The sequence below is a fragment of the Brachypodium distachyon genome, chromosome 4 (assembly GCF_000005505.3).
Source record: "Brachypodium distachyon strain Bd21 chromosome 4, Brachypodium_distachyon_v3.0, whole genome shotgun sequence".
Lineage (NCBI taxonomy): Eukaryota > Viridiplantae > Streptophyta > Magnoliopsida > Poales > Poaceae > Brachypodium > Brachypodium distachyon.
Genome location: NC_016134.3, coordinates 38379694 through 38395605, shown reverse-complemented (window position 1 = coordinate 38395605; position 15912 = coordinate 38379694). Strand labels below are relative to the sequence as shown.

The following is a 15912-nucleotide window of genomic DNA, read 5'->3' as shown; positions in this document are numbered from 1 at the left end:
TTCCTGGATCGCCTTCTTCTAGGTTGGTTGTTTCACATGTTGTTTCTTTGTCCATTGAGTCAAGATCTTCTGCCATCTTTGGCTATGTTTTGCGATGCTTGGATTACATCGGATTACATTGCGAACCTTTGTACGTTGTGTACGAAGATTACCTTGATCTCAACCAGGAGATGTATCGTGTAGTGGTTTATACCAAAGCGATGAGCCGTCGGATGCAACACCATTTCATGTTTTTGTGGCATTGGATAATATCGTTTGAGATTGTATCCCAATGCCAACCACATCTGCCTTACTCTGCTGCGTACAAAGTACCTCAGTATGGAGAAGTCACTTTTCAAAATGCATTCCTAGGGGATACATTCATGAAGGGAGACTTTACTTCAGATTGTGCAAAGAGGCTAAGGATCATCTGATCTATGTTGAGAGCATAGCTAAGTTTGCACATGATGAAGGTTGGATCAACCAGAATTTGCATTTCTAGCTTGGTCACACCCGTGAACGACAATGGAATGCTCTGTTTGATTGTTGTTTACTATAGACGTCGGGTTTTTCTCTAAGGATGTGTTTTACCCTGAGAAACCCTAGTTCTCGTTTCCAACAAGTTGCTTGATGTTGGTGGTTTTATCTTTAACCATCATCTTTCGTGTTTCTATGGCAAGTAAACGTCTTGTGGCGTTCGTTTTTCCATGTGACCACAAGCAATTCCATATGTACCCATAACGTTTGATCCTCGTTACAAGGTTTCATGTATCCATAGCAATTGTGTACCACTCTCCCGTGCGATGTGTGATGCATAATGGTTTTTATGGGTCAAGTTTATCTTTTGATGAACTCGGATCTTTCTTTCGAACCTTGTGTGTACGACTTTTTATCAGTAGTACAACTTTGTTAGACCATAACTTGGCATCTTTTGCAATGTCACTTATGGTCGCTTTCCTTTCTTGTTTTGTCACTCATGCATTATGCAAAAGTTGGCAAAGAAACCTTTCAAATCTCTAGAGCATTCTTCTGTGTACGAATTGCATCTAGATTCTTTCCCAAGCTTCTTTTTGTTCATCACCCGGAGCTCAGACGAAGACTTCCGAAGCATATCCTCCGTTCGAAATCATTTTTGCTTTGACTGTCTGTTTCTCTTTTCCAACACTTGATTCTATACCGGTGTTTTGAATCTTTTCGAATGTTGTTCCTGAGGATTTGCTAGGCATTCCGTCTAACAAAGCAATCAAGTTTGTTATCAAACTAGAACCAGGATTAACTCCAGTTTTCTAATCGGCCTTGCAAGATGTCTCCCCAATAACTTGTTGAGCTCAAAAACGAATTGGAAGACTTTGAACTTAAAGGCTACTCTCGATTTAGTTCTTATCCTTGGAATTATCCACTCTATTTGTGCAGAAGGGGAATAAAAACCAAGTGCATGTGCATTGATTATCGTCCTATTAATCAGCATACAATTAAGAACAAGTATCCTCTCCCGCACATCAACGATCTTTTGATCAGCTATCTTGTACGTGAGTCCTTTTCTAAACTTGATTTGAGAATGGGTTACCATAAACTCACTCCGAATGAGGACATTCCAAAGACTTCCTTCCATCACTCGTTTTGGCCTTTACGAGTACACATTCATGTTTTTTGGCCTCACTAATGCTTCATCAACCTTCTGTTGTCTCTTCAACTTTTTCTTTTCGGGAATATCTCGACATTCTTGGTGGTCCTCTTCAACGATGTCCTCGACCACTCCAATCCGAAGAATATCTTGCTGAAGATCTCTTTCTTGTTCTATCCAATCTTGTTGCACCATCTCTCTACCTGCCTTTGTAAATTCCAAGAGTTAAGTTGCTCAATCCACCTATTCATGTACAAAGTTGATAGTTTGGGTGCGAGGTGGATTGGCCCCCATATCGATCACTCTTATTATTAGCTCTTGTTACGTTGGACCGATGGATCAATGTGTGGCTTTAACTTAGGTAAATTCTGGCTTCCTGAAGTTCTAACTTCTAAAGGTCGCCTTCCTTACGCTATTATCTTCAAGAAGGATAACTTTTTCCTTTGGACCTCACAGTGCGATGAGTTTCCATATCTTGAAAGATAAGCTTCCTAACCCACAGTTTTCCTAGAATTGTAACCTAACTCTGATACACTTCTCTAGTTCTAGCTCCTTTAGACTCTTCAAGCTCTTTTCGGATCTTTTGAGATGTTTCTCACTAAGGTCTAGGCGCCATTCTCTTCCAAGATCATAAATAAGTTGTGGCGTATGTGTCTCGCCAACTTCGTTTTCACGAACACACAACTATCCGACTCATGATCTTAAATTCTTGCACTTGTTTCTTCTCTCAAAGTCTAGTGACATTACTTGCTCGGCAACCGTTGCGAAATATTTTTCGAGAACCAAAGCCTCAAGTATGTTTTCACCACATGATCTTAATCTCAGACTGTGACGCTGAATTGAGAACATCGAAGACTTTGTTTTGACAATTTCACACTTTGGGCAAAAGCTATTGTTGTGGCTGACGCCTTAGTCGCAATTCTTTTTGCAACAACCTCATGTTTAAGGTTTGTCAACCTGTTCTCCATGAGGAATTTGTGAAACTGAACCTTGAACTCATTCCACAAGGTTATCTTGCCAACTTGATTGTTATGTCAACGCTGGAAGACAAAATTCAGAATGCTCCACTTTCTGTTTCTCCTTCCCCGTAATCTTATTTATGAGATTATTGCTGATAATTCCGTGTCCAAGAGTTTCACGACTGATGACAAAGGGATTGTGTTCTTTCAGGATGCATCGTTGTTCCTAATCATCAAGGTCTAAGAGAATTGTTTCTCAAAGAAGCTCATGGCACTCCTCTCGCTTTCACTTGGTTGCACTAAGATCAAGACTGTAGTCTTGGTATATGCACCTGGTGATCAATCTTTCGTCGTGTTACTTCGTCTCGAGGTACACACCGTTTCGGTATCATCGACGAGCTCGTATGTGATACAATGGTCTTTTCAAGTCGCTTGTATGCTTCAACCTTCCTCCAACCTCTCAAGGTGCATGTTGTTTTCATGTGTCATACACTCTGCTTCGCTTCGGTATCTATTCCTTGAGCTTCCTATCAGGAGCGTTTGGTTCACATCCTTCGTGAAGCCGAATGTCGCTATTCGACAAGACCGTCAAGCTCTTCAAGGACGAAGCATCGAAATGTGAAGACCATCGTTGGACCGAGTATTCCACTTCCTTCCTTTCCTACTTTTGGAATCTCGGGACGTGATTCCTTTGAGTGGGGGAGAGTTGTAATAGCCCGAGAGCAACCATTTTCCTTTTAAGCCCTTTTGGACTGTTTTGAACTTTAATTATTGTCATCATCTTGTCATGCTCATGTCATCATCTTCATTTTGCAATGTCATTAGCATCATGTCACATGAAACTACATTCATTTGCATAAAAGCTGTCGTTTCATGTGCTTGCCTTTTCGTGTGTTCGCGAAAGCCGAAAACTATTTTTGTACAAATACTAATTTGAGTTTGACAGATTAATTCCAGGTCTAGTTAAACCTACACACTCTCTCTTCTTTTTTTAATTCAAACCCAAAATTAATTCAATTTCTGTCCAGTTGTTTGTTGGGCCTAAAGCCAGCCCTATGTCTTGTTACTTGTCCTAATACCATGTCACACATATTTGCTTGTTGCCCTAGTTCTTGGTCATTAGATGTCATGCTTAGGTTGCGAGTCTAGGGTCCTTACTTCGGGGTTTCACAATTCCTACATCCACATGCTACTTTATGTTTTAATTACATTCTTAAACCTGTCATATGATATTAAACTGCAACAAGGAAATGATGGGAAGCTGTGATAACGCATTGGCGATTTGTTCCATTCGAGCCGACTAAGGACTGAGATCTCGTTTTCGCTGATCCAAGAAACATCACGCTAACCGCTCGTGGGAGAAAATATGGCTTCCCCCTCGACTTAGTACTTGATCCTCAGCTCTTCCAGGGTCCACATAGTTCGGGCGTTCCGTTTAGAATTTGCATTGCATGCACACAGAGATTTGTGGAGACTCGTTGGTGACTTTGCATTCATATAGGATTGTGGCACTAGTCTGGAGTGGTCATCCTGCGGGCTCTGAACCACTGTCAGCTGTCCTCGCAACTCTTGAGTCCGTACGATGCTTCGGCCGGGCTCTCATTTCGGATAGACTCAGTTGGGTGGTCCCCCTGGATTAGTTGTGGAACTTGGAAATGTCGTGTCACTCAATCCAGCCAGCGCACATTTGAGTGTGAGCATGCTTGGTAATCGTGGGTTGGTCGAACGTGTACGGGTAAATTGGTGCACCCTGCAGGGATAAATCTTTCGGAAAGCCATGTCCACGGTTATGGACGACTTGGACATCATTACTTGATCATAGAGAACTTTACCAATTTAATCTCAAAAACTTGAGTAGTAATTAGTTTTAATCATGGATACGCTTAAAACTGCTTAAGTGTGAGTGCCTTTGGATCATTTCCTCACAAGGGGTTGAGGGGGTGATAAGAGGTTGTGTTTGGTTGGTGTTAGTTATTAGAAGATCACCTCACTTAGTAGACGCTTCTCATCCTCTCATTAGATGAAGTCATTAGAGTGTCTCTACAGATATCTGCTGCTGCATAACCCCACTTTATCCATCCTTTGAGACTTGTTGCATATTTAGTTTAGTTCTCCCCGTAAATCTTGCGAGTACTTTGTACTCAGTTGCTTTGCAACGTTGTTTTTTTCAGAGGTTCCAGCAGAGCAGGTGAGCCGCTAACGTCTTCGTGGAGCACGACGTTGGATTCGATGTTTAGCTAGGAGATCCAGATCAGGGTTCTGAGACTCGTGGCGGGTTTCCTTCCAGCTTCCAGCCTCTTCAAGCCATGATGTATTCTTGTCCGTACTCGGGCATAATTCGACTTCCGCTGATGTAATGTTGGGACATGTGTCCTCTCTTTGTAATATTTGTTATTCTGCTCCTTGTATGAGGTTTGTAATTAATCTTTTCTATAGAGTTTTGGTAATGATATTCACGTTGCAAAACCCTGCGATGAGCACCTTAATGCATGTATGTATTGAAGTGTTTATCGTAGGTTGAGAGCCTGAGTCTTGAATTATGCAAAGGTTAGTAATTTGGTGCTAAATTGTATAATTCCGGTCCTAGGGTCTTCTAGAAGCAAGCCTGGTTCTCCGGATACTATGGTGGGACGTGGATCGATCATGACGAGAATGCACTTCTCCGTCATGTCAGACAAAAGGCCAAAAGTGTTTAAGGCTTAAACATGACATCCAAGACCTTATTGATTCAGGGAAAATTGAGCCACCAAGGGGAAACCGTGCTAATGTCACTACTAATCCCCTACTCACTCATGCTGTACTTCCTCTTGTCAATATAAACATGATCGAGCCAACATTGTCGAGTTGAGAAGTATTAAGATCATATAGAGACGATAGATCGGTTCAGCCTATCACCTAAAGCAACAAGCGAAAACATTCAGCAATAATCCAGGTTCTAGGAAACCATCAGTAACGAGCACTGAATTCGCGGTTTAGGGTTAATTGCGTTCATCTATTATCGAGTTTGCAGCCGCATCACTTTTTTTGTTCGTCCGAAATTGAAGCTTGTCCATCTGGTACCTTGCCAAATCTTTTAAAATCCCTGTGTAGAGATTTTATGAGCGGGGACCCTAATACCCACTCTTAGGACCTTTGCACACATACTTTACTTGGGATACCACACTCATTAGAAGGGAACCCAAAACTTTATTTACTCTCATAATATTAGTACAACACTCCTTAATTTAGTGGCTACCTTATTACTACACAACCATACTACTCTTTCTTGGTAGCTCACAATTTTCTTAGCGTGGTACACTACTTGTTGTGGTGCTTGTGATACACCTATGAGGTGGGGGCACCCCTATTTATACTTGTACAAGACCATGTGGTACATGCCACTACAATTCTCTAGAATACTCTACATGTATCCTAGTTATAGAGAATTCTCACTTATTCTTGAAACTTATTTTAACTATGTCCTTCCATGGTAAATTGCAACACTTTTCAAGTAACCTTTCAAGGCTTCTAGAATATTCATATCTTCTCATATTCACTTGAAAGCTCCTTGTAAATATCTTCTCCTCCACTAATTCAAGGTATTCTAGCATCTTTTCAAATATGCATAACTAATTCCCAATACTCTCCAATTATTCAGAATGTTCCAGAATATTCTCAAGTATGCATTTCTATTTCTCAACACCCTGCAATAAAGTGCAGTTCAAATTAAGTAATTTTAATCAACTATAAATACAATAGGTGCTTATATACAACAATCTAAGAACAATGCACAAACAGAATTCAGAAAAAATCGATAAACCCAATTGGCCAAGGGTATGTTATAGTACAGAAAAACTAACCTTTTAATGGAGTTTGCATTAGGTTTAAAAAGGATCTTAGTAGGAACAAATCCAGTTATGCTCTTTTTCTGAGACATTTGCCTCACCTGAGCAACAAGAATTATGCAGTAAAAATGTTAGCACTCATTTAAAAAAAAGGTATGTCTATTGAAAAAAGTAACTTACAAAACTCCAATGCTTTAATCTGAACAGTATTTTGAGAGGATCCCAACAGACGTGGCCAACCGGCAAAATCATATTAATACTTATTAATTATTTCACCAATGACGATAGTAACCTGCAATTTTCACAAAATAAAAGAGAAAGGGCCAGTATAGCTTCGTACCTCGGAACTGTGTATGGCCTTAAAATCGTAGAATGATTTCCCGATTGGTGGGGCACCATTCCTCTCGGAAGTGGGCCTACGATCAATCCAGTGGAGCCAGTCCTAGCGGTAGATGGTTCCGCGAATAATCCCTGCACTATTCATCGCTGATTCGTCTTGTTTAGTAACAGTATACTTCTTTTCCATGAATCTTGCATTACATGTGTCCAAGATTTTGGTCCAGAAGCAGCCATCATCAAACGTGCAGCATACTCCAGGATGGCATATTCGCTTTTGTGGCATGAGCTTTACAAGATTATCATCGCATTTACTCAAGCATTGCTTATAGATTTGGGGCAGAAGAATGTCCGCCTTTCGTTTCATATGTAACAGATCAGTGATGTTTGACATAGTGTATCTGACACCATACATGGATAAAAGATGAAGCCACTCAAATCTATGGTACTCACAGTTTCTTCTGCAATTTATCCTAGAGGAAGTGTTGTCTTGATTGTATCATGTCCGCTCACCCTTTGATGATAAGCGCATTACAGTATCAAAAGCTTGAAGGAAGGCTGGAGCAATTTCATGCTGCTCCATGCCAACGGGATGTATCAGCATATGGTGCATTTGCTCAACACTGGGGACCCTCATAAGATTGGTGAAATTCCATACTGACGACGGAAGTGTGTTGCCACACAAATATGTGAAAATCCACACTAATGTGTCAGCAGCTAAAGCAATATCAAAATCAGAGCTAGAGCTACTCCCACGCTTCATTAGTGTCTCTTCTTTGATTTGTAGATTTCCATGTTGATCAACTACGAAGTTGTCTGGAGTAATTGGATGATAAAATGAGACACCATTGATTTTAGCCTTCACCAAAAGCAATGCCATTCCAGAAATAAGTTTTGACCCGCTACTTGTCAAAAACTCTGTGAACCAGTAATCACCAAATAGCTTCTTCAGGACCACCACTGGATACTTCATGACGTATTTCAGAGCGGGCATACATGTTGTGTAATCAATATTTGGGTTAGCATATTTCCTGCAAACGAAAACAAATTGTAAGCAGAGTCCAAATAAAATGAGGAGAACATCACTTCAAGACAAAGCATTGATGAATACTGCAAGGATTTAAGAACATCACTGCTGATCAAGACAAAGCAGTGATGAATACTGATCAAATGAGTCTTTTAAGAAGCATCAAATAATATGCAGCTGATCAAGACAAAGCAGTGATGAATACTGATCAAATGAGTCTTTTAAGAAGCATCAAATAATATGCAGCGTCTCTAAGCAGTGTTTAAAGTAAACTGCTATTCATTAATAAAGAGCGTGTGCTTTCAAAAACTTCTGGCAACAGCCCAGCGAAAATCATTTGACAGTAATTCACAGTTCCACCCACGACTCTCTCTCTCATGGTCTCACCCACCTTCCCCTCCCTCTCTCTCCCTCACACTTGAAACAAAATTCTTCCCGAACTAGCATCCATGGGAATTATATAGCTTAGAAGACAAAATCGAATTCATAATGATGCTTAATCACATTGTAGTTTGATTCTGGCAAGATATACAACTACAACTGAAGGTATATAGAATTACCAGATAATCTCAGATCTCGGATAAGAGCCCCAGGCCTTTTCCGTTGGGAAATTCCACCCGCTCTGCTTCGCGAGACGCGGGAGAAGCTCCCGGCGCCGCCAGTAAGGTTTTGTTAGCAGCACCCGGTGCCACCGGTACGGCTGTTGATGCAGCACCCGGCGCTCCGTGTACGCCCTGGCAAGCAGCACCCCGCGCGGGTGCTCAGGGTACGCCCTGGCCAGCAGCACCCGGCGGTCCCGGTACGGCATCCGCTGCTCCGATGCGGCCGCGCAACTGAGCCGGCGAGCATTGTTTTCGGGTTTGGGATCGGGTGCTCGACGGAGGTGGCAGAGTAGAGAGGACCGGAGGCGTTTCATCTTGCGGCTCCGGAGTTTGCGGCAGGAAAGTGAGTAAAACTAAACCCTAGATCCTACCGGAGTTGCGGCAACCAAACCATCCTACGAAACGGCGGCAGGGAAGGAAAGGTATAGGCGGAACCGCGGAAAGTTGTTAGGAGCATGTGTCATCACTTTGGGCCGGCCCACGCGTGGGATTAATATGTCATCCTACTGCCTAATACATAATTCCAAAAAATAAAATACTACGAAATCACTTTTTGTGATGGCATGTGATTGTCTTTTCCCTTTCCTTTCCCTCTTCACTTTACTAGAAGTTGGGCGCGCCTCCTGGAGGTCAGTTCAGGCTATCTGGGATGTACTTGTGGACCAAAGAGCATCAATACAGTGTGGAGCAGTATGTATAATTCTGAATGTATGAGTATTTTACTACGGATATCAAGTCAATCATCACCAGAAGTTTATGACAGTATTTTATTGCGGATACCAAGTCAACTACACTCAAATGTCCACTGAAATTTCTGCATCTGTTATATTTCAATTGAAAAGAAACTGCCACTACAATTTTATACATACTCAAGCTCATTTCTACCTATGGATTATCCTCCAGTAAACTAATTTTCATGCTAACACAAGTAATGAAGAAATTGTGTAAGTCACAATGATGCCCTTGCTATTGTAAATTACATCCAAGTCTTCAGACCATTATACAAGCATGTAGGACACACTTGAGAAGCCACCACTCAGGTTATCGCCAGGCGTCAGCGGAACACGTATGCCATCATACAAGCTTTGCACTTTACAATTTGATTTCTCCCTCATAACCTGCAGAATGAGTTCATCAACCTTCATGTCCATGAAGGATTCTTTCACAACTTCGTTGCCAGCATATCCCATCACCACAACACCAAAACCACCTCCAGCATATGTGAACTTTCCAAAGCTCCTTCCAAGATATCCATGACAATTTTCGGCCCTTGGCTTTGCCTAAACTTTTCGGTGCTTCTCACATCTGCAGATTCAGTTAATTCTCAAGTGTCAGAAACAGAACAAAAATTGCTTTTCGGATAGGTAACTGCAAAACCCGTAGAGAAATAAAACCTTTCCATCTATCCTTTCGCAAAATCCCCATATCCAACAGCATCGGGACGGACCACCACAACATACCCCGGATCATGGAGCTCCACGCCTTCAAGCCCGGAGAAAGCAGCCTCTGCTGCATAACCGCAGCCGACGCACATAGGGCAGAGAGCGCCCCCACACTACCATTCTGCGTCGCCACGGCCACATTCTATGACCCCTCACCGGAGCACAGCTCTGCGCAACTCATCGAGCGAGGAGGCCAAACTGTCAAGCTCGGTTTCTAAGCACCGGTAAGCTGCTTCAATGTCTGCATATGCATTCTCTTCACTCGGCTGCACTTCAAACAAAAGAAACACTTCGATATCATTCCACAAAATGGCATTTCTTCAGCAAGAAATATGGGCATGCGTATGCTGAGTACAAAGTCCAGTTAAGTGGCAGGAATTCAAAGATGGACAAACGAACAATGATATGTAACACCCGGTAGGCAACAACATAATTTTCAAACACAACCATACATGGTATTTTATAAGGCAGAAACTCATAGTGCAATTTGATTTCAGGGACATCAAAACAAACAACAAAAACTAAACTACTAACATAACATGATCTCCATCTGTACAAGTACAGGTATGAAGCAGCAAAAAATATAACTTCAGAACATGTATAGATTGTTCAAACAGAGGTTTCTATCTCCCATGCAGTGCAGTACAAATGGCATACGCGGTCGAAAACAAAAGTTGTAGGAATGTAATAGTAAGTTACAATGGCCATGATGTGCCTGGAATGCACCAGCCAGGCATGTGATAAACTCTCTTCTATTGTATCTAAATGCAGCATGCTCTTGGAAACTGAAATTGGACCACATTTCTCGAGGTATCTAGAGTACATTTTTTTAGATTGATTGGTGCAAACTCTACAGCATAGTTAGGCAGATAACAGCACTCCATTTCTGTGTTAGGAACCATTGATTCACAAACTCTAAACCTGATGTAGAGTCAAGGGTAAACTTAAGCAGAGTTCAGTAATGGTAAATAAGTTACTTACCTTGCCAGTGGATGCACTATAAAATGAAGTATGAATTAGAGTCCTGGTCGTCTGGAGCCAACCGGTACCTTACAGGCAAGCATTTCAGCACACATTGACAACAATTGCGAGCCATACCTGACAACCATGCATATTCCAGAGTATACCAATGGTAAATAAGATTTTCTTATATGACACAAAAGATCAATAATAATGCCAAAAAGGAGAATGAAATACAGTTTAGTAGTGCAAATTTGGGAAGCTAACAATTCATGGCTGGATGATGACACAATATCAAAGAGAAGAACATGCATGATTCCACGTGTTTCATACAACACAGAGAAAAATTCATGGTCATCATGTCAAGGAAAATTATCGGCTCAATCGTGAAAAGAACTTAATCCAGCAAAAACCAAATGTACATAGCCTGCAAGAGGCCTCAATTGTTTTCGCTTTCGGCATTTAACTGTTTCATTTTGTCTAAAGAAGCATCCTGCCATGACATGGACCATTTGACATTATGACCTTGATGTGGGTGGAGCAGCTCTTGCAAAGTACCCATGAAAGGATCTGTGAATATTGCCTTTGCGCCAACAGCTTTTGCAGTCACAGGATTTGAAGAAAAACCTGCACCAAGCAGATTCACAATTTAACACCTAATTCACCATTTGACCAGTAAACAAGCAAAATGCAGCAGCAAATGTGGTGAACTTAAATCTTGTTCACCAATAAAACAGATTACCGAAGGCACGGATAATATATGAATAACAATATGCCTAAGCAATCCCAAGCAGGTCACAGACAAATAGCAGCACCTTATGAAGAATAAGGTAACAAAAATTAGTCTCCATTCAAAGATGGCTTTCAGAACCACACGCTCTGTCTTAGTATTGTGGAAGTTTTTCTTTTGCTTGTAGTCCACCTATTGTGGGCGCGGAGTAATTGCTGCATACTGGTAGGCGCATGCATGAGCTGCTGTTAATCTCCTGGAATGCATGCATTCCTGACTGGACAGGCCGGTTATGCATGGCTAATCTCCACGTCAATGACTTGCCCACATTCTAGTGTAAAGACTAATCCAACTCAGCTATCATCACTGACTGCAAGAGAGCAAGAAAATAAATCATTAAATCCGGCTATCGATTCAGAGTAAAAGTGTTGTTTAGATATTACCTTCAATACCACAGGCAGACTTCGCAATCTGAAACTCATGGAAGACTCCGGGGATAACGGACTCAATCATCACATGGAATTGATCATATCAAAACAACACTTTCTTGGCCTCCAAAGAATATTGAATAAGATGTTGAGTGCAGTGCCTAACAAACTTGAGCAGATCTGATGCATATAGCAGCAGTAGCGATCTGATGTATAAATACTAACCCTCTCAAGCGAGTTCCATTTTTCAAATTCTTCTCAACAGCACCAAGCAAGTTCCGATCTACATCAAAAGAAAAAATTAGCTCAGATGAGCAGTTGGGAGGACATGCGAGTAGGGCCGGCATCAGTTGAGAAACATTCTGATAGCATACACATTTTTTGAAGAAAAAGGGTATCTTAAGAAATATCGATGTCTATACCCAGGAAAGCTCTGAAGTTTATTTCTTTCAAGAAAAAAAATGAACATTATGGTGGTGTAACAGGATATATTGAACCAGAAAAAGATACCTGCAGAACTGGCAGATTCTTTCTCCTTTGCTACGTGCAACAAAACTGTTCCAGAAGGGATTGTTATTAAGCCGCAGCATTCAGAAGCAATACTACTTAAGCTTTTATCATCACCGTCCTGCATTTCACAACATGCAGAAAAAATTGCAAGCTCCACTATTGTAAAAACAGAGAGAAAACTGCAAGTCTAACTTAGCTGACTAAAGGTCTCAAGTTAGTTTCTACCTTGAACATAATTCCACTCGCCACTATTGTAAGGGTAGCAAAAGTTCAAACTGTTGTTGTGTGCTTACCCTGTGAACATATTATGATGCAAGGTAGGATGACCATTGCAAGCATAATCACCTTGCCTCTCTCCATGCTATTATAAGCTTGTAATATTAGACAAACTTCTGTCTAAGGATTGTTTCTATATGCCTGGCAACCGTATACTTGCTAGTTGCTATACGGTTCATATATATTGAGCCAATATGGTCTATCTTTCCTGTTGAACGAATTGGTGCTGCTGACGAGTTGTACAATGCAGATGACTGCAACAACACTGTACAAGTGTAGGAGTAATAAAGAGGCAAGGTGATTATGCATAAAAAGGTAATGATGACAAAAACCAAAATAGTTCATTTATAACATGCTTGATACGCACCTACACAAGCACTGCATAGGGATCCAATAATTTCAACCAGAAATAGCAAACGTAATGAACATAACATGATATTATGAATGACAAGTCTCTGAATGATTTGAAACGAAAAATATAATAGTGCAAACTTATGTCTTACCCGAGAGTGCATTGGACAAAGGGCTTCTCAAGCTAGGAGAAGAAACAGTTCAAGAAGGATATGGACCTAGGAGTTCCACAAGTATCATGTAAACAGCATGTAAAAGAAAACAAATGCAAATTATCTCATAGATGCTCCATTATATAGAAAGACAAACATGTGACAAGGGCTAATGAGTTACAATCATGGAGCTTCCAGTCAAAATCAGTATGAATAAGAAAACAAGTAAAGAGACATAATTCATATCAGTTATTAGGCAAGAACTTGAAGTGGAAAGTCCAGAGTGGAATGCCTCCGCGAGTGCATCGCTAATTTCATCCTCGTTTTGGCAATCAGCTGCAGGTGAAAAAAGCAAGCCCAGTTAGTAAATCACAACGGCAAAATTTTGGAAAGACGTCATAGTGAATTAAGATCTAGAACTAAACTAAGAAGAAAACTTATAAGATTTGTATACTGCGCATCCCATCTGAGCTGAAACTGCGTAAATTAGGCATACACGATAAACCTTATTAGTTCAGTACTCTGCTAGTCTGTTTACTGATGACTACTTTTGTTGTTTGTTGGTCTGTCCGATTGTGTTAGTGTCGAATTGTACTTGACCGTTGCCTTCCATTCAACCCAGGCAAGGCGCCAGCATACCATCATGGTCTTTTTAATATATCTTACTTGTGCACGTGATTACGTTGTGTCGTCATTTTGACAATCCAGTGCAGCTTGCAGATCAAACAGATATCCTGTAGAGTTGAGCTATGGCTTCTGTGCAGGCACACTTTACAATAAAAAGGGCATCATTTGCTCCTTGCACCTGATAGTCAGATATTCAGTTTAGCTGATTACTGATTCCAAAGAAAACTTTTAGCTGATTACTAAATACATAATAGTTGGTTTTGTTGTAGTGACTGGTATAAGATCTCCCTGGACACACATCATTCTTACTTCCACAGTTTTTTCTTTGAAGGACACAGATGGAGCAAGATTTTTTGAATACATAAAGTACAATCTGCAAATGTGATATTCATAAGTAGAAGATGCCTAGGTATTAGTAACACTGACCATAAACATTTTTTTGTCAATATTATTGCAGTTAACACATGTACATGAAACAATGTAGTTACAGCTGCTTTCTCCTTCTTAATGGTTTTAGAGGAGCTTGATATATCCTAGCAAGCACAAAATCAACAATCTTTATAATCTCATGTTCTTCTCCTTTTCCCATAATACTGGACAGAGAGCAAGAGTCATGCAGCAACATACCAGTATATTAGAAGACTTAAGATCTCGATGGATAAACCAGTTACTGCAGCAAGGAAGACATGTAGGGTAAGTCAGATTAATTTAGATAGGATAACCAAGATAAACATTGCATATATACAATGAAATGGACCGGGGACGAGGCCCCTGATCATCTAAACATTGCATATATGCTAAGTTAAGACACCAGTGTGGAGAGCCATGCTACCCATCTTGTTAATTGAAGATATAGATCAAGCGTCTGCAACTGCAAACAGCCCAGTGCTCATTTCATTGCCAGCAGAAGATCAGCGTAGCCATTGTCAGTGCCGCTTGGTCCATCATTTGCTTCAACAACTGCACACACATCCCACACAACAAACAAAACTATTCTAAGACGAGCTCTCTTGAGCATAACAGAGAAAAGTCATGTAAAAAAGCTCAGACTGATAACTTGGACTGAAAAATCCCCAATAAAATATTTAGGAAATAAATTGCAGGGGCGGGAGCAGAGCAGGACGTCGCTTACGGCTTGGATTTGGGAGTCGTTGGAGTCATCGAGCAGAGGAGGGCGGCGGCGGCGGCGCTGGCGCTCATGGCGGCCAGGTTCGTGACCTCCGGCGGGCTGGGCGTGGTCGCGCTCTCCGTGTTCTCCTGAGCACGGCCCCCTCCCGCAACACCTACCACCGGTGCGTCCCGGCGGCGAGGAGGCTCGACTGAGCTGATCCAAAAACTTTTGAGTTTGATGGGGTCGAGGCGGCGATGGGGCCTCGGAGGAGAGACCCCGAGAAACGGCGGCCGGCGATGGAACCTCGAAGCGGCCGGACCAGAAGGAGAAGTAACTTCGCGGGAGGGGCGGCTCATGCAGACGGAGATTGCGGCGGAGGCGAGGGGATTTGACAGGAGGGCAAACAGGACCGACGGCGTGAGCGATGGCATGCGCCATAGAGATGATCCGGCGGCGGCGCGGGAAAGAAACTCTAATGCGAGGCAGCCGACCGAGGTGTGGCGCCATGAAGATGATCCGGCGGCGGCGCGGGAAAGAAACTCTAATGCGAGGCAGCCGACCGAGGTGTGGCGCCATGAAGATGATCCGGCGGCGGCGCGGGACAGAAAACCCAAGCGGCGAGGAAGTGCTCGAGGTGGGAGGAGCCAGGAGGGACCCAGGGACAGGGATAAGATCGAGCCGGAAACGCGCGCGAGAGCAACCTGGCCGCGGAGCAGCGAAAAGCAGCGCGCCAACCGTTCGAGTCGAGAAAATCACAAATTTGCCACCGCATGGTTCTCCGGCTGCACCTCCGTATTTTTCCACTCGAAACCATACCGGCAGAGTCCATGGCACGTGGGGACACAATACCGAGCTGGACAGAATCATCAGGAGGCCTAAGAGAAACTTGATGTCACAAAAAATGAGACGAGAATTGTCGCGTGAACAGTACGAAGCAGAAACAATCGGGACGACGTGGCCTAGCCCAGCATGCC

At 42.2% G+C, this 15912-nt stretch overlaps 1 protein-coding gene and 1 long non-coding RNA gene across 2 annotated transcripts; both read right to left on the bottom strand.

The window, feature by feature from the left end:
* Positions 1-7032: 7032 nt before the first annotated feature.
* Positions 7033-8820, bottom strand: LOC104584690. The gene is made up of 2 exons (XM_010239951.3): positions 8310-8820; positions 7033-7753 (listed from the first exon to the last, which is right to left on the bottom strand). Exons 1-2 carry the CDS (start codon positions 8663-8665, stop codon positions 7222-7224), a joined length of 888 nt encoding a protein of 295 aa, XP_010238253.1. The 5' UTR covers positions 8666-8820; the 3' UTR covers positions 7033-7221.
* Positions 8821-13542: 4722 nt separating this feature from the next.
* Positions 13543-15637, bottom strand: LOC104584689. The gene is made up of 3 exons (XR_002960458.1): positions 14960-15637; positions 14455-14787; positions 13543-14005 (listed from the first exon to the last, which is right to left on the bottom strand). It is a non-coding gene; the product is annotated as an uncharacterized LOC104584689 (long non-coding RNA).
* Between the last annotated feature and the right edge of the window lie 275 nt (positions 15638-15912).